We start from the raw sequence: 17,110 nt of genomic DNA on the forward strand, positions 1-17,110 counted from the left end.
GCGTGCAGTCAGACAGAGTCCTGGGGGTCTGAGTGTGGTCCCAGGGGTGAAAGGGCTTTGGGACCTCAGGGGCTGTGTCCCTGGGGACTGTGGTCTAGACAGGGGACGTGTGTGTGTGTGTGTGTGTGTGTGTGTGTGTGTGTGTGTGACTGGAGACTGTGGTCCAGACAGTGGACATGTATGAGTGGGTTTGTGGCCTGGACTTGGGTCCTTGGGGTCCATGATTGGACGGGGGTCCCAGGGTCTGGTCAGGGGTCCCTGGGGTCCATGATCCTGGGGGCTGTGGTGGTCCTGGAGTCCGGGTGGTGGTCCCTGGGGTCTATGATCTGCGGGGGTATCCCGGGGTCTGGTCAGGGGTCCCTGGGGTCTATGATGCTGGGGGTCCTCGAGACCAGGGGGGTCCCTAGGGTGCAAGATCCGAGGGGGAGTGTCCTGGGGTCAGGTCAGGGGACCCTGGGGTCTATGACCCGCGGGGGGGGTTCCGGGGTCCCCGTTCGGGTGGCGGGTGCTCGCCCCCCAGGGTCGGACTGGGGTCCGGGAGGGGCTGGGGACGCGCGCGCGCGGGGCGGGAGTCGGGGGGCGCGCGCAGGAGGGGCTGGGGGCGCGCGCGCGGGGCGGGGCGCGGGCGCGCGGGCGGGGCGCGGGGCGGGCCGGCGCGGGCGCGTTTCCGCCGTCCGGCCCGGAGCTCCGAGTCCCGCGGAAGCGGCGGCGGCGGGGGCAGCCATGTCGCCTTTGTCCGCGGCGCGGGCGGCCCTGCGGGTGTACGCGGTGGGCGCGGCGCTGATCCTGGCGCAGCTGCTGCGCCGGTGCGTCCGGGGCTTCGTGGAGCCAGGTCAGCGGCCGGGGAGGGGCCCGGGGAGGCGGCGAGGGGCCGGGGCCGCGCGGGCCGGGCGGAGCTGCGGGGAGCTGGCCGGGGACCGCGCCGCCGGGCCCGGGGCGCGCCCTCCGCCCGTGGAGGGGACCCCCAGGTTTGGGGCGGAGCTGGGAATGGGCGCGGGGAGGCGGGCGCGTCGGGCGCTCCCGGAAGCAGGGCCGGGCGGCCTTGGCGGTGGGAGGAGGCGCGCCCTCTCCAGTGCCCCGCCCGCTCCGCGCGTCCCGGGGGCCGGGGTCGCCAGGGGGTCCCGCGCGCCCTGGCCGGGGGTGGGGGGTGGGGGGTGGCAGGTTCGTGCGCGCCGCGTCGGGCGCTCCCGGAAGCCGGGCCGGGCGGCCTGGGGGGTTGGCTTGGGGGGAAGGCGCGCCCTCCCCAGCGCCCCGGGGGCTGGGGTCTCTCCAGGGGATCCGTGCGCGCCCCAACTGCGGCGGGAGACCCCCCCGCCCTCCCCCGGGGTCCCTGCGGTCTGCAGACCCGCATCTCGGAGGGAGGCGGGGGGCGCCCGAGATCCCGGCCCCGCGCAGGCTCCAGTAGGACGGGGCCTGCCCGGGTTTGCGGGGACTGGAGCGGGGGGGCGCGCCAAGGGGCCGGGGGCGGCTTCTAGGAGCCCTGGAGAGGGGGGCTTCCGTTTAGTGGCCTCTGGTTTCTCCGGCCTGCACCACCTGCGCAGAGCCTCGCGGCCCAAACTTAGCGGTGCGGGGACCCGTTCGTGTCTTCACGCATATTAGGGCCCCCCTCCAACCCCAATCCGAGGTGGGGGGGTCTCCAGCTGTGTCCGGTCACCTCAGCGTTCTCAGGACCTGGATCGAGGAAGTCGGTGTTGTTTCTGTCTGCTCTTGAATTGCAGGATATCAAAATAACTCGAGGGTCTGTGAGCCGTAAATGACATGTGAATTTTTCTAGGTGAAAAGGAGCTACTTTCGGAAACAAAGTATTCTCTGGGAAGCGTGGTGCCCTGTTACCTTGTAAAGAATCTCTTTATCGTCTGGCGTAAGAGGAGAGAGAGATTATCAAATCCAACTGTGTTTTCAAGGGTGTTGGCGTAGCACCCTCGGGCAGCCTGTGGGCAACGCCCCTGACCACCCCCGGGAGACTGGGGTGGAAAAACAGTCAAAGAGGCTCTTAGTATGCTTGTGAAAATGCCTTCCAGGGCCTCCATCACCCCCCCGGAAGGTGCAGCAGGGCCCAGACCTTGCTCACCTGCAGCTTGAAGCACAAGTACTTGTTTTTCTATCCTCTCTGGGTCTTCACCCAGGGAGATACATCTTCCAGCTTTATGGGAGCTAAGCGTTTCGTTTTCTGATACACTGCATTTTGGTGCTTTTTTAAAAAGCACATCGAGGATGACTGGAAAAGACTGCGGAGGAAGGCAGAGTACCGCTTTGACATCTTGGGCTGACTTGTAAACAGTGAAGGACTGTGAAGAGCTGTCCCACCTTTGCCCCCAGACGGGCCCTAAATTGCAGAGCGCTCAGGGGAGGTTGTGGGCTTCCCTGCTAGCTCAGACAGTAAACACTCTGCCTGCAACGCAGGAGACCCGGGTTCGATCCCTGGGCGGGGAAGATCCCCTGGAGAAGGGAATGGCCACCCACTCCAGTATTCTGGCCTGGAGAATCCCATGGACAGAGGAGCCTGGCCGGTCAGACATTGAACTTTGCCCAGGTATGCAGCTAAATAAATTGTAACCCAAGAGGCCCAGTTCTGATGCAGAATAGCTGGGGTTTTTTTTTGTTTTGTTTCTAAAGTCTTTATTGAATTTGTTGACAATGTTGCTTCTGTTTTTATGTTTCTGGGTTTTTTTTGATTACTGAGTCATAAGGGAACTTAGCAACCCCACCCGGGATTGAACCTGGTATTGAAAGGCCAAGTCTTAACCATTAGTCCACCAGGGAATTCCTGGTTTTTTGCCTTGAAGCATCAGATGTTTTCTTTTTTAATAGTATGTATAGTCTATATAAATGTGTACAAAGTATAAAATGATTAGTGTGGAAGTACTGCAGGGAGGAAGTCACCCATTCTGACTCCATGTTGGAAGCTGTTTCTTTGACTTGCTTTTTATTATTATAGAGAAAAAAAAAAAAAAGTCGCTCAGTCCTGTCTGACTCTCTGTGACCCCATGGACTGGATAACCTATCAGGCACCTCTGTCCATGGGATTTTCCAGGCAGGAACACTGGAGTGGGTTGCCATGCCCTTCTCCAGGAAGATCTCCTAGAGAAGGGAAAGGCTTACCCACCCCAGTATCTTGGCCTGGAGAATTCCATGGACTGTAGTCCATGGGGTCGGAAAAGAGTCCCAAACAACTGAGCGACTTTCATTAAAGTGCATTTATTTAGCTCTGGAGAGAGAGTTTGTCCTTGCCCACCTGTGAATAGATGAGATTAAAACACCCCTTAGGAAGGCTGGACATTTCGTGGGGAGATGTTTTGCAAGACTCAAGACCCTTTGACTTGACTTCCACGCTGTCTCTCCCTCTCTCCTTTTGACTTCACTTCTGCGTTGCTTCTTTCTCTCGGATCTATATAAGAACCTGGCATCCAGACCCCAATAAGATGCTTACTTTGAGGCGCTAGCCTGCCATGTTCTCGGTCTGCAGGCTCCGTGATTAAAGTCTCTTTCTTGCCTCAACAGTTTGTCTCTCGGATTCAGTGGCCTGTGGTGTGGAGAGCAGAGTGACCATGGTCTCAGTGACAGAATTACTTTCTTATTTATATATTTTAAAGTGATAACGACAAACCACGGCAGTGATTGCTGAAGTGCACTTGGTATTGTGAAAGGTCTTGTTAAAAAAAAAAAATTTATGAATTGAATGATAATTTCTCTATAGTGTTGTGTTGCTTTCTGCTGTAAAATACTGTGAATCAGCTAGCAGTTTAGTCACTCAGTCTTGTTCAGCTCTTTGCAGCCTCATGGACTGCGGCACGCCAGGCTTCCCTGCCCATCACCAGCTCCTGGAGTTTACTCAAACTCATGTCCATCGAGTCCATGACGCCATCCAACCATCCCGTCCTCTGTTGTCCCCTCTCCTCCTGCCTTCAGTCTTTCCCAGCATCAGGATCTTTTCCAGTGAGTTAGTGTCAGGGGGCCAAAGTGTTGGAGTTTCAGCTTCAGCATCAGTCCTTCCAATGAACATCCAGGACTGATTTCCTTTAGGATGGACTGGTTGGATCTCCTTGCAGTCCAAGGGACTCTCAAGAGTCTTCTCTAACACCACAGTTCAAAAGCATCCGTTCTTCGGCGCTCAGCTTTCTTTATGGCCCAACTCTCACATCCATACATGACCACTGGAAAAACCACAACTTTCACTAGACAGACCTTTGTTGGCAAAGTAATGTCTCTGCTTTTTAATATGCTGTCTAGGTTGGTCATAGCTTTTCTTGCAAGGACCAAGCGTCTTTTAATTTCATGACTGCAAGTCACCATCTGCAGTGATGTAGGAGCCCAAGAAAATAAAGTCTGCTACTGTTTCCACATCTATTTGCCGTGAAGTGATGGGATCCAATGCCATGATCTTAGTTTTTTTTTTTTTTGACTGTTGAGTTTTAAGCCAGCTTGAATCGGCTATAGGTTTACATCTGTCCCTTTCCTCTTGAGCCTCCCTCCCACCCCCATCCACCCCTCTGGGTCATCACAGAGTCCCGAGCTGAGCCCCCTGTGCTATAGAGCAGATTCCCACCAGCCGTCTGTTTCACACGTGGTCGTGTGTGCATATACGTCAACGCTCGTCTCTCAATTCGTCCCACTGTCTCCTTCCCCTGATGTGTGTTCACAAGTCCGTTCTCTGCGCCCGTGTCTCGGTTCCCGCTCTGGTCTCTGATCACCCACCCGGAGAGGTCAGATCGCACGTCCGATTTAAAACTTCCTTGCTTATGCTTGTTGCTAACATTTGCACGTCAGGTATTGAATATCTGCTGAGCCTGCCTGGGGATCATCTCAGCCCTTCGATGGTGGCTTGCTTGGGCAAACGTGGAGTTTTCTGGAGGTGAGCTGTTTCGCGTCTTTTTCATGGGGGAAAACTGGCAGCACATACGTGTTCATTGCACTTGAATAACTTCTACCGGCGCGACTGCGATAACGATGGAGGTTTCTCTCCCACATTTATAACCGTCCCTTTGGAAGTGTTCATGGCCCTGCATGTTTTATTTGCTGGGGCAGGCGTGCAGCGTGCGTGCCCAGGGATTCTGTGAAAAGGTGGAAGAAGATGCTTGAAAAAGGAGCTGACTCCTGAAGGGGACCTTTTCTTAAAACGTATGACTACAGACAAGAGCGTGAGAAACTCATGGTGGTTGGAGGTTTATGCGTGTCTAGAGACGTATGTGGGCGAATGAAGAATTCCTCTAATAGAGCCTGACTTCCACATTCTCTATGGTGATTGTCTGTTACAACTTCTTCTTGTTCAGTTGCTAAGTCATGTCCGAGCCTGCCATCCCATGGACCGCAGCACACCGGGCCTCTCTGTCCATTATCAACTCCTGGAGTTTACTGAAGCTCATGTCCATTGAGTTGATGATGCCATCCAACCATCTCATCCGCTGTCGTCCCCCTCTCCTCCTGCCCTCAGTCCTTCCCAGCAATCAGGGTCTTTTCCAGTGAGTTGACACTTGGCATCAGGTGGCCAAACTGTTGGAGTTTCAGCTTCAACATCAGTCCTTCCAATGAACACCCAGGACTGATCTTTAGGATGGACTGGTTGGATCTCCTTGCAGTCCAAGGGACTCTCAAGAGTCTTCTCCAACACCACAGTTCCAAAGCATCAATTCTTTAGTCAAACCATTGCTTTGACTAGACGGACCTTTGTCAGCAAAGTGATGTCTCTGCTTTTTAATACACAGTCTAGGTTGGTCATAGCTTTTCTTCCAAGGAGCAAGAGTCTCTTAATTTCATGTCTGCAGTCGGTGATTTTGGAGCCTAAGAAAATAAAGGTACCATGCAGATTTTCGCGTAAGAATTCTGTTTCAGGGACTCCCCTGGGGGTCCCACGGTTAAGGCTTCTTGCTTCCACTGCAGGGGCCTCAGGTTCCATCTGTGGTTGGGGAGCTAAGCTCTTCCATGCATTAAGCATGGCCCCCAAATTAAAAAAAAAAAATGCAAAAAAAAAAAAAAAAATCCATGATGGACAATAACCACAAAAAATTAAAACAAAAACAGTTCTGTTGCAAATAGGAGTCAGGCCTTCTGATCTGGAAAATGGACTTTGGTCTGGAAAATGGACTTCTGCTGATGGGCTGACTGTCCAGCTCAAGAACAGAGGTCAGCTGGCCCATTTACGAAGCCATTTTAGGGCGGATTCTAGTTTTTGAGCTGTAGGATTTTTTTTTAAAAAGTCTGTCAAGAAGAAGTAGCATCTGGTTGGTTTTGCGTACATATGCATAGTTGGGATCTGTCACTCCAGGGAGACAAAACCATAATTTGGTTGATCTTTGGCTCTTTTTTAGTCTTGAAAAGAAATGAGGACTCCCCCTCCCCCAAGAGCTTCGGTTTATGTGGCTTTTTGCTTGTCTATATGGATCCAATTCAGTTACGCGTTAATAAAGTTAAAACAAATGAAAATTTTTTTTGATGATGTTGAGAAATTCTTGTCACAGTTGCTTAGCTGTGGTCATGGTATTGTGGTTATGTTTTTTTATCTTTTATCGGGAAATACAGTTTTCTCCCAGGGAGGGGCCACAGTTGGTAATTTTTTTTTTTTTTTTAATGTAGGAGAAACAGTACTACTCAACGGCTACTGAAACATTGCCAGCCCTGAGAACTCCTTTATTATTCTAGCATGTTATAGATTCCATCTTGCAGAGGAATGAGGAGCCGACATTCACATGCAGTAACTGAAAAAAAACTTGAAAGCGTTAGCACGGAAATCTATAACATGTATTTCAGATCACGTTCACAAGACACTGACATGTTATTCCCAGTAACATCTCTTTGTTGTTGTCGTTTAGTTGCTGAGTCATAACCAACTCTCTGTGACCCCGTGGACTGTAGCCCGCCAGGCTCCTCTGTCCATGGGATTCTCCAGGCAAGAATCCTGGCGTGGGTTGCCGTTTCCTTCTCCAGGGGAATCTTCCCGACCCAGGAATCGATCCCATGTCTCCTGCATTAGCAGGAGGGTTCGTTACCAGTGCGTCACCTGGGAAGCCCAACATTTAAATTTTTCTGCCTTTTACCCAGCGAAAAATTACAAACCACTTACATGCACTCCGTAGTAACAATTTTTTTCAACTGAAGAAAAAATAGTAAGCTGCTGATATGTTATTCCCAGTAATGTGTTTTTTTTTTTTTTTTTTCCTTTTCACCCAACAAAAAACAACTATATACTCCCCAAACAAACACCAGATCAGGGAGCGTAGTGGCTGTTTCCAGTTCTTGCCAGTTTCTGGAAGTCCTGGTGGAGCAGAGTGATGCTGGCCCTTCACTTGGTGACTTTATTGCTAGTCTTGGGACACGGCTGTTGTGTTTGGGGACGATCTGGCCGGTGCCACTGCTGTGAGCAAAGGCGAGACCTCCCCGGGCCCCGGGTAGCATCTTGGCCGTGGTCCACCCCCACTCCCCGCCCACCCCACCGCCAGAGATGCTCGAGTTGCCCTGTGAGAGGCGCTCGGCGTGGACAGAACCTTCATTCCTGACTCTGAAAGCAGCCGTGGACCGTGCAACTATCACTCTGCCCCGCTGTGTTCAGGGTATACGCTCCAGCCCATCACACGCGTTTGGACAGCTACACAGAAAAGAATGGAAGCGGAATATTCACTGACGCCATATGCAGAAATGACCTCTAGGGGCTTCGCTGATGGTCCACTGGTGAAGAGTCTGCCCTGCCGTGCTAGGGTCACCAGTTCGATCCCTGGTCTGGGAATTGCGCCGTGTAGGATGTAAGCCCATGTGCCACAACTAGATACCAGCTCCCAGTCACCACGATTAGAAAAAGCTGTCATGCAGCAGTGAAGAGCCAGGGCATCCAAAGGAAAAGAAAACCTCCAAAATCTCAAAAGGAATTGAAGACCTAAATGTAAGACTCTGGAAACCATAAAACTGGCAGCAGAAAGCATAGGCAGAGAGCAATTTGACTTACTTCTGAGAGGTAGCTTTTTGGTTCTGTCTCTGGCGGGAAGGAAAATAAAAGCAGAAATAACCAAATGGCATCTAATTAAACATAAAAGGTTTTTTGCAGAGTAAAGGGAACCTTGGACAGAACAAAAGGACAGCCAGTGGAAGGGGGGAAGTGCTTAACAAATAATGCGACTGATAACGGGCTTCCCAGGCGGCTCGGGGGTAAAGAATCTGTCTGCAGTGCCGGAGATACAGGAGACCTAGGTTCGATCCCTGGGTCGGGAAGATCCCCTGGAGGAGGGCATGGCAACCCACTCTAGTATTTTTGCCTGGAGAGTCCCCATGGACAGAGGAGCCTGGTGGGCTACAGTCTGTGGGGTTGCAAAGAGTCGGACATGAGTAGGCAGTTGAGCACGCATGCATGACCTGATACGGGGTTTTCATCCAAAATAACATAAACAGCTCATACAATCAAACATAAAAAAGCCCCCCAAATCACCCAATTGTTTGGGCCTCCCAGCTGACTCAGTGGTAAAGAACCCGCCTGGCACTGCAGGAGACATAAGAGATGCAGGTTCGATCCCTGGGTCGGGAAGATCCCCTGGAGAAGGACATGGCAACCCATCCCAGTATTCTTGCCTGGAGAATCCCATGGACAGAGGAGCCTGGCGGGTTACAGTCTGTGGGGTCGCAGAGAGTTGGATATGACTGAAGCGACTTAGCATGCAACCCATTTAAAGACAGCCAGAAGATCTCAATGGGCATTAAAGCTGACATTTCTGCCGAGAAGACAGGTGGGCAACAGATACTTGAAAAGATGCTCAGCATCGTTGACCTCAGAGAAACACCAATTAAGAGCAGAGTGGAAAAAAACCCCAAACAAACCGTCTTCCCGTGTCCCCGTCTTCGTCTGGGGCCTCGGGGAATCCTGCCATCATTGGCCCAGTTGTTGTGGAACTGCAAGGGGGAGACCCCCCAAGGGCGGTGCCTCCTTCGGCCGTTTGTCAGGATGCTTCCTGCAGGACCACCCTCAGACCACCTGCAGCCAAACAGCACTGATCCTTCGTCGTGATTGGCATCACGATGACGAAGTAGTAGGAAAGGCCGATGAGAGTGAATTGCATTGCCCGTGTAGGACGGGGGAGCTCCATTCCAGAGCCCAGCTGTGGTGCCCGCTGTGAGGGTCCCCTCGCTTTAGGGGACCACCTCTCCCACGCCCAGGCACCCCCCACTCCTCGCCCAGCTGCAGGAGTTGTGATCCCGGGGTCTCTCCTCTCTCTATGAGTCCTGGCCCTGTTGGATCGCCACCCCCAGAGCCCCCACCTCTGAGCCCTCCGGCCAGAGCAAAGCACTTGAAATCACATGAAGGCATCCTGTCTCTTCCTGGGGACCAGACGTCTGAGGTCTGGGTGTCCCAGGGCTGAGCTCCATCCAGAGGCTCCAGGGGAGGGTCCTCCCTGCTTCTTCCAGCTTCTGGGGGCTCCAGGCATCCGTCCCTGGGCTGGTGGCCGCCTCCCTCCCGTCTCCGCCTCCGTCTCCACGTGGCTTCTCCTCTGCGTCCGTGTCTCTCCACTTCTGTGCCTTATAAGGACCTTGGCCTTGGGTTTAAGGCCACCCTCTTCCAAGAGGACCTCATCTCAGACCCCTCACTCCATCACTTCTGCAGAGACCTTGCTTCCATATAACATCATCTTCTGTGGTTCTGGGCGGACATGCATTTTGAGTGGAGGCTGCTTTTTCAACCCTCTGTCGTTACTGAGTTTTAAACAGTTGCGCCCACACTCAGAAAATGCTTGGTGGCTGCGGTTTGTGATTTAACTGTGGGCACTGTACAGTAGATTGAACAAACTCGGGGAGATGGTGAAGGACAGGGAAGCCTGGCGTGCTGCAGTCCATGGGGTCGCAAAGAGTCAGACACGAATGAGCGCCCAAACAATAGCAGGCGATTGAAAGCTTGCGGATTTAACAGACACCTTTTTTTTTTTAATTAAACAATTTTTAAACAAAATGATGTATATTTGATTTACAGGAGTGTGTTAGGTTGAGGTGTACAGCAAAGTGATTCAGTTGGGCGCACACATATATATTCAAATTCTTTTCCATTACAGCAAGATGATAGTAGTATATAGTTATCTGGATATATAATCGTATAATGAATATAATTTCCTGTTACATACGGTAAGTAGGTCCCTGTTAGTCAGCTATTTTATATATAGTCGGAAAGTGAGAGTTGCTTAGTCGTGTCTGATTCTTTGCGACCCCATGGACTGTACAGTCCATGGAATTCTCCAGGCCAGAATGCTGGAGTGGGTAGCCCTTCCCTTCTCCAGGGGCTCTTCCCAACCCAGGGATCGAACCCAGGTCTCCCACATTGCAGGCAGATTCTTTACTAGCTGAGCTACCAGGGAAGCCCATAATGAGTATGGTTTCCTGTTGTATACAGTATGTAGGTCCTTGTGAGTTATCTATTTTATATATAGTCGTGTGTATCTGTTAATCCCAGAGTCCTAATATATCTCTCCTCCTTCCGCTTTCGTAGCCATAAGTTTTCTATGTCTGTGGGTAACAGACACCTTTAATTCTTTTCTTGATATAGTATCTTTGTTTTTGGACCGCATGCAGAATCCTAGTTCCGCGCCCAGGGATCGAACCTGTGCCCCCCGCCATGCCTAAAATAGATGTGGAGCTGCCAACTATAAAACAGGTGACTGACATGCTCCCCCTGGCATTACCCACTGGAGCATTAACCACTGGACCACCAGGGAAGTCCCCTGACACCGGCTAGGAAAACCCAGCTCGCCTCTCGGGTGTCCCGGCCTTCTGACTGGCAGCTCCTCAGAGCCGAATGTGTGGGCATCTCCAGCAGTGGGAGCCTGGGGACCTAGGCTCTGAGAGGCCAGGGACGCTGCTCCAGAGATCGGAGGCTTCTCAGGGTCCAGGCGTTTGTGGCCACGGGGCAGGGGGCATCCTGAGACATTCCAGGGATGGAGAATTCCCTTCCTGCCCTAGTCTGGCATCCATGCCCAGATGCACCTGGGGAGAAAAATAGAGCCTGCGAAGTGCAGAAGTCCTCTTTCTAATTTTTTCATTGAGTTATCGTTGATGTCGTTGTTGTTCAGTAATGCCTGACTCTTTGTGACCCCATGGATCGCAGCATGCCAGGCTTCCCTGTCCTTCACCATCTCCCGGAGCTTGCTCAAGCTCATGTCCATCGAGTCGGTGATGCCGTCCAACCATCTCATCCTCTATCGTCCCCTTCTTCTCCCGCCTTCAATCTTTCCCAGCATCCAGGCCTTTTCAAATGAGTCAGCTCTTTGCATCAGGTGGCCATAGGATTGGAGTTTCAGCCTCAGTATCAGTCCTTCCAATGAGCACCCAGGGCTAATCTCCTTTAGGATGGACTGGTTGGATCTCCTTGCAATCCCAGGGACTCTCAAGAGTCTTCTCCAACATCACAGTTCAAAAGCATCAATTCTTCGATGCTCAACTTTCTTTATGATCCAACTCTCACATCCATACATGACTGCTGGAAAAACCATAGCTTTGACTAGATGGACCTTTGTCAACAAAGTAATGTCTCTGCTTTCTAATATGCTGTCTAGGTTGGTCATAACTTTTCTTCCAAGGAGCAAGCGTGTTTTAATTTCAGGGCTGCAGTCACCATCTGCGGTGATTTTGGAGCTCAAGAAAATAAAGTCTGTCACTCTTTCCACTGTTTCCCCATCTGTTTGCCGTGAACTGATGGGACTGGATGCCGTGATTTTTATTTTATTATGTAATAATGGCTGTATTTCCTGTCTTGTCTATATTCTTGTGTCTTATTTTATACATAACAGTTTGTACCTCTCAATCTCCTTTTCTTACATTTTCTCTCCCCGTTTCCTTCTCCCCACTGGTCACCACTAGTTTGTTCTGTAAATCTGTGAGTCTGCTTCTTTTTTGTTATCTTCACTAGTTTCGTGTGTGTGTGTGTGTGTGTATATATATATATTTGGCTGCCTTGTGTCTTTGTTGCAATATGCAGAATCTTCAGTTGTGACATGGGGGATCCAGTTCCCTGACCAAGGATGGAACCTTGCATTGGAAGCTTCGAGTCTTAGCCACTGGACCACCCACAAAGTCCCCATATTCACTAGTTTTTAAAACTAATTTTTTTAATTGGATTGCCTGCATAACTAAGAATCATAGAGTTATTTGTCTTCCTGGGTCTTAACTTCACTGAGTATGATAATCTCTAGGTCCATCTGTGTTGCTGCAAATGGCATTAGCGCCTTCTCTTTCATGGCTGCGTAATATTCCATTGTGTCCATGTACCACGTCGTCTTTATCCATTCCTCTGCTGATGGACACAGGTTGCTTCCATGTCTTGCCTGTTCTGAATAGTATTGGATGAACAATGAAGTGCGGGTATCTTTTTGAATTGTAGCTTTGTCTGGATATCATGCCCAGGAATGGGACGGCAGGATCGTACGGCAGTTCTGTTTTTCGTTTTTAAAAGGACGTCCGTACTGTTGTCCATATCGGCTGCACTAGTTTACATTCCCAGCAACAGTGTGGGAAGGGGTCCCTTTTCTCCGCATCCTTGTCAGCATGGGTTCCTTGTGTTCTTTTTGATGAAAGCCATTCTGACAGGGGTGAGGTGATACCTCATTGTGGTCAAAGAGGCATCATTGGAAAACATAAAATTTGAAAAAAATCTTGAATGCTGGTCAGCCAGCCTAATGTCTGCGTGTGCTGTACTTAGTCGCTCGGTCCTGTCTGACTCTTGGCGACCCCATGGACCTCAGCCCGCCAAGGCTCCTCTGTCCATGGGATTCTCCAGGCCAGAATGCTGGAGTGGGTAGCCATGCCCTCCTCCAGGGGGATCATCCCGACCCAGGGATCGCACCTAGGTCACCTGCATTGCAGGCAGATTCTTTACCAACTGAGCCGCCAGGAAAGCCCAAGAATACTGAAGTGGGTGACCTATCCCTTCTCCAGCGGATCTTCCCCACCGAAGGGTCTCCAGCATTGCAGGCAGGTTCTTTACCCGCTGAGCTACCAGGGAAGCCCAAGAATGCTGGAGTGGGTAGCCTAGCCCTTCTCTAAGAGATCTTCCCGACCTGGGCATCCAACCAGGGGTCTCCCACACTGCAGGCGGATTCTTCACCTGGTGAGCCCCGAGGGACGCACGCTGCCTGCTTGAGAAGCTCCATGTGTGCTCCTCTTATCTGAGCCTCCTTTCTTGGTGGCCTTTGACACTCCTGCATCCTGACCAGAAGTCTTTAGGAGTCCGGGGATGTGGGTCCTCTTGGCCTGGCAAGGGGGTGTTTGGGAACCGTGGGGTCTGCCTGGGGAAAAGGACCTACCTGCTTGTTTGCCCGGCTGGTTTATTTCCCAGAACAGGATGTAATACACCAGCTCAGGTGAGGAAAGAGCTGTCATGACGCGTCCAAAGACGATGGATACACTAAAAAAAAAAAGCAAAGCACTCAATAAATGCGTGTCTCCGACGCACCTGGATGGAACACCCGCTCGCTTTTCAGATTGAGCCTCACTGCTTTGCCACCAGATGGAGCGGCGGCCTCGGGGTGGTCCCCGCTGCCGTGCGCCCTCCGTGCGCCCGCGCGCACGCGTGTATGCGCGCCCTCGTTTCCGGAGCCACCCGGCTCCCCGCACCCGCTGGCCGGGCGGAGCCGGGCCGTCTTCTCACGCTGTTTGTTCTGCTGCTTCTCGGCAGGTCGTCCCGAATGAGCGGAGGCCCAGCCGGGGGCGGCGCGATGGAGTGCAAGAGCCTGGAGGGCGGGCAGAGCGACCTCAAGCTGGTGGCGCACCCGCGCGCCAAGAGCAAAGTGTGGCGCTACTTTGGCTTCGACACGAACGCGGAGGGCTGCATCCTGCAGTGGAAGAAGATCTACTGCCGCATCTGCATGGCCCAGATCGCCTACTCGGGCAACACCTCCAACCTGTCCTACCACCTGGAGAAGAACCACCCCGACGAGTTCTGCGAGTTCGTCAAGAGCAACACCGAGCAGATGCGCGAGGCCTTCGCCAGCGCCTTCTCCAAGCTGAAGCCGGACCCCGCGCAGCCCGGCGGCGCGCCGGAGCCGCTCGCCGCCAAGGCCGGTGCGCACGGCCACGAGAGCCGCAGGCAGCAGGAGCTGACCGCCGCCGTCATGGGCCTCATCTGCGAGGGCCTCTACCCGGCCTCCATCGTGGACGAGCCCACGTTCAGGGCGCTGCTGAAGGCCGCCGAGCCGCGCTACGAGCTGCCGAGCCGCAAGTTCTTCTGCGGCAAGGCCATCCCCGAGCGCTACGGCGCCGTGCGCGAGGCGGTGCTCAAGGAGCTGGCGGACGCCGCGTGGTGCGGCGTCTCCACCGACCTGTGGCGCAGCCCGACCCAGAACCGCACCTACGTGACGCTGTCGGCGCACTTCCTGGGCCGCGCCGCCCCCCACGGGCTGGCGGTGGGCTCCCGCTGCCTCAAGACCTTCGAGGTGCCCGAGGAGAACGCGGCCGAGACCATCACGCGCGTCCTGTACGAGGCGTTCATCGAGTGGGGCGTCCACGCCAAGGTCTTCGGCGCCACCACGGACCGCGGCAAGGACCTGGCCCAGGCCTGCTCGCTGCTCGACATCCCGGTGCACATGCCGTGCCTCGGCCACACCTTCGACGCGGCCATCCGCCAGGCCTTCCGGCTGCCCAAGCTGGGCGCGCTGCTGGGCCGCTGCGCCAAGCTGGTGGCCTACTTCCAGCAGTCGTCCGTGGCCATGGTCATGCTCCAGGAGAAGCAGCGTCAGCAGAACGCGGCCCCCTGCATGCTGCTGAGCAACCGCGTGGCCTGGTGGGGCAGCACGCTGGGCATGCTGCAGCGCCTCAAGGAGCAGCAGTTCGCCATCGCCGGGGTGCTGGTGGAGGACACCAACAACCACCATCTCATGCTGGAGGCCGCCGAGTGGGCCACCATCGAGGGCCTCGTGGAGCTGCTGCAGCCCTTCAAGCAGGTGGCCGAGATGCTGTCGGCCTCCAAGCACCCCACCATCAGCATGGTCAAGCCGCTGCTGCACATGCTCCTGAACACGACGCTCAACCCCAAGGAGACGGACCCCAAGGAGATCAGCATGGCCAAGGAGGTGATCGCCAAGGAGCTCGCCAGGACCTACCAGGAGAGCCCCGAGATCGACCTGTTCCTCAACGTGGCCACCTTCCTGGACCCGCGCTACAAGCGGCTGCCGTTCCTCTCCACTTTCGAGCGGCAGCAGGTGGAGAACCGCGTGCTGGAGGAGGCCAAGGGCCTCCTGGAGAAGGTCAAAGAGGGCGCCTACCGCGCGCCCGAGGACAAGGCGGCCACGCCGCCCGAGGAGCCGCCGCCGGCCAAGAAGCCGGCGCCCTCGCCCACGCCGCCGCCGGCCAGCGTCATCAACGACATGCTGGCCGAGATCTTCTGCCCCACGGGGGGCGTGGAGGACCAGGAAGAGTGGCATGCGCAGGTGGTGGAGGAGCTGAGCAACTTCAAGTCGCAGAAGCCCCTGGCGCTCAACGAGGACCCGCTCAAGTGGTGGTCGGACCGCCTGGCGCTCTTCCCGGTGCTGCCGAAGGTGCTGCAGAAGTACTGGGCCGTGGCGGCCACGCGCGTCGGCCCCGAGCGCCTCTTCGGCTCCTGCGCCACCGTGGTGAGTGCCAAGCGCAACCGCCTGGCCCCCGCGCACGTGGACGAGCAGGTCTTCCTCTACGAGAACGCGCGCGGCAGCGGCGGCGCCGACGCCGAGCTGGAAGACGAGGACGAGGGCGAGTGGGGCCTGGACCACGAGCAGGCCTTCGTGCCCGGCGAGGCGGCGCACGCCGGCTTCTTCGGCGTCAGGGACGGCAGCTTCGTGTAGGCCGGGGCGGGCGCCCGGTGGGCGGTACCTGTCTGGATGCTCGGCTGGCTGTCGGGACTGACGCTCCCGCCACCCCGGTGCGGGGTGGGCGCACTGCTGCTGGGAATGCGGGAATCGAGCAGAAGAGAGACAACGCATCTTTGGTGGGGGCGGCGTGTGTGTGCGCCCCAGAGGGCAGAGGCGGACTCTGGGTGGTCCCAGAGAAGGGAGATGGACTCTGGGTGGTCCCAGAGGACTGAGACGGATTCTGGGTGGTCCCAGAGAAGGGAGACGGACTCTGGGTGGTCCACAGACAAGAAAGATGGACTGTGGGTGTCCCACACAAGAGAGATGGACTCTGGGTTTCCCCAGAGGAGACAGACAGACTCTGGATGGTCCACAGAGGGCAGAGATGAGGCTCTTGAGTGGTCCAAACCTGGTGAAGACAAGTGTTTCCTCTGCGGGGTGGGGGCGGCGGTGGGGAATCCCCTTGTATCCCAGGAACAGGGAAAGAAATGACTTTTGAAAACCTGAGGCGTCTGCCCATCGGATTACAAATCCTCAACGCCCCCCAACGCTAGCATGGCCGGCGGGGATGCTCTGCCTCCCTCTTTACCTGCAGCGTCCATGTGCTTCGCCAGGGAGGGTCTGGGGGTAGATCAGCGACGAATGGAAACCAGTGGGCCGATGAGGAGGACAGCCCCTTCCATGTTCCCCAAAGCCCACCTCCCCCTGAGCACCCTTTGCACGCCCCACCCCGCCGCCCCGGGCACCATCCGCGAGCTGTTATCCCCGTTGGTCCATAAAGGAACACGACTCCCTTCTCAATTACCAGGGGACCTGGAGACATGCTTCAGCCACCGCCCTGCTTTCAAGGCGTGATGGAACATGTGACCCCTGAGCTCACAGAGCCATCGCTTATAAAAAAGCCGAAAAAGACATACTGGGTGTGTTTTCTTTTCTGTCACCCACGACTGTTTCGTCCCCCTGCGCGCCCTTGCCTGAATTCAGGGTCCTTGCCAGGGTCCCTAGCTCGTGTGTTCTAGAAGCGGTTTTCCTGCGTCCGGCGCTTCAAAGACACTTCCCAGGGGGCTCCGTGGTAAAGAACCTGCCTGCCAGTGCAGGAGGCCTGGGTTCGATCCCTGGGTGGGGAAGATCCGCAGGAGGAGGAAATGGCAACCCACTCCAGTATTCTTGCCTGGAGAGTCACGTGGACAGAGGAGTCTGGCGGGCTGCAGTCCGTGGGGTCACAGAGAGAGAACCACAGAGCGGCCATACAACAGCAATAGCCAGTTACTCACATTTGATGGTTTCAGGGGGACAGCAAAGGGCCTCAGCCTTACATGTACATGTATCCACTC

At 54.7% G+C, this 17,110-nt stretch overlaps 2 protein-coding genes and 1 non-coding gene across 3 annotated transcripts; 1 reads left to right on the forward strand and 2 right to left on the reverse strand.

Annotated features, from left to right (window-relative positions):
- Window positions 1–248: 248 nt before the first annotated feature.
- On the reverse strand, window positions 249–9,035 carry LOC133052994 (basic proline-rich protein-like). Its single transcript, XM_061137748.1, has 4 exons — window positions 8,968–9,035; window positions 8,797–8,868; window positions 652–1,432; window positions 249–326 (listed from the first exon to the last, which is right to left on the reverse strand). The coding sequence occupies exons 1-4, from the start codon at window positions 9,033–9,035 to the stop codon at window positions 249–251; spliced, it is 999 nt and encodes a 332-aa protein (XP_060993731.1).
- On the forward strand, window positions 701–15,917 carry ZBED1 (zinc finger BED-type containing 1). Its single transcript, XM_061137787.1, has 2 exons — window positions 701–832; window positions 13,631–15,917. The coding sequence occupies exon 2, from the start codon at window positions 13,641–13,643 to the stop codon at window positions 15,768–15,770; it is 2,130 nt and encodes a 709-aa protein (XP_060993770.1). The 5' UTR covers window positions 701–832; window positions 13,631–13,640; the 3' UTR covers window positions 15,771–15,917.
- LOC133053358 (small nucleolar RNA U109) lies at window positions 6,563–6,689 on the reverse strand. The gene has a single exon (XR_009692270.1). It is a non-coding gene; the product is annotated as a small nucleolar RNA U109 (small nucleolar RNA).
- Window positions 15,918–17,110: the final 1,193 nt, after the last annotated feature.

The sequence above is a fragment of the Dama dama genome, chromosome X (assembly GCF_033118175.1).
Source record: "Dama dama isolate Ldn47 chromosome X, ASM3311817v1, whole genome shotgun sequence".
Lineage (NCBI taxonomy): Eukaryota > Metazoa > Chordata > Mammalia > Artiodactyla > Cervidae > Dama > Dama dama.

Excerpts from the sequence above, each read along its gene's own strand:
- LOC133052994 (XM_061137748.1), bottom strand. The coding sequence starts at position 9,035 with ATGCAATTCACTCTCATCGGCCTTTCCTACTACTTCGTCATCGTGATG. Across the intron at positions 8,869-8,967 it reads CCAATCACGACGAAGGATCA|TTCCACAACAACTGGGCCAA; the intron begins GTGCTGTTTGGC and ends TCCCCCTTGCAG. Across the intron at positions 1,433-8,796 it reads GACGGGGACACGGGAAGACG|TCCCCGCAAACCCGGGCAGG; the intron begins GTTTGTTTGGGG and ends CCCCCGCTCCAG.
- ZBED1 (XM_061137787.1), top strand. The coding sequence starts at position 13,641 with ATGAGCGGAGGCCCAGCCGGGGGCGGCGCGATGGAGTGCAAGAGCCTG.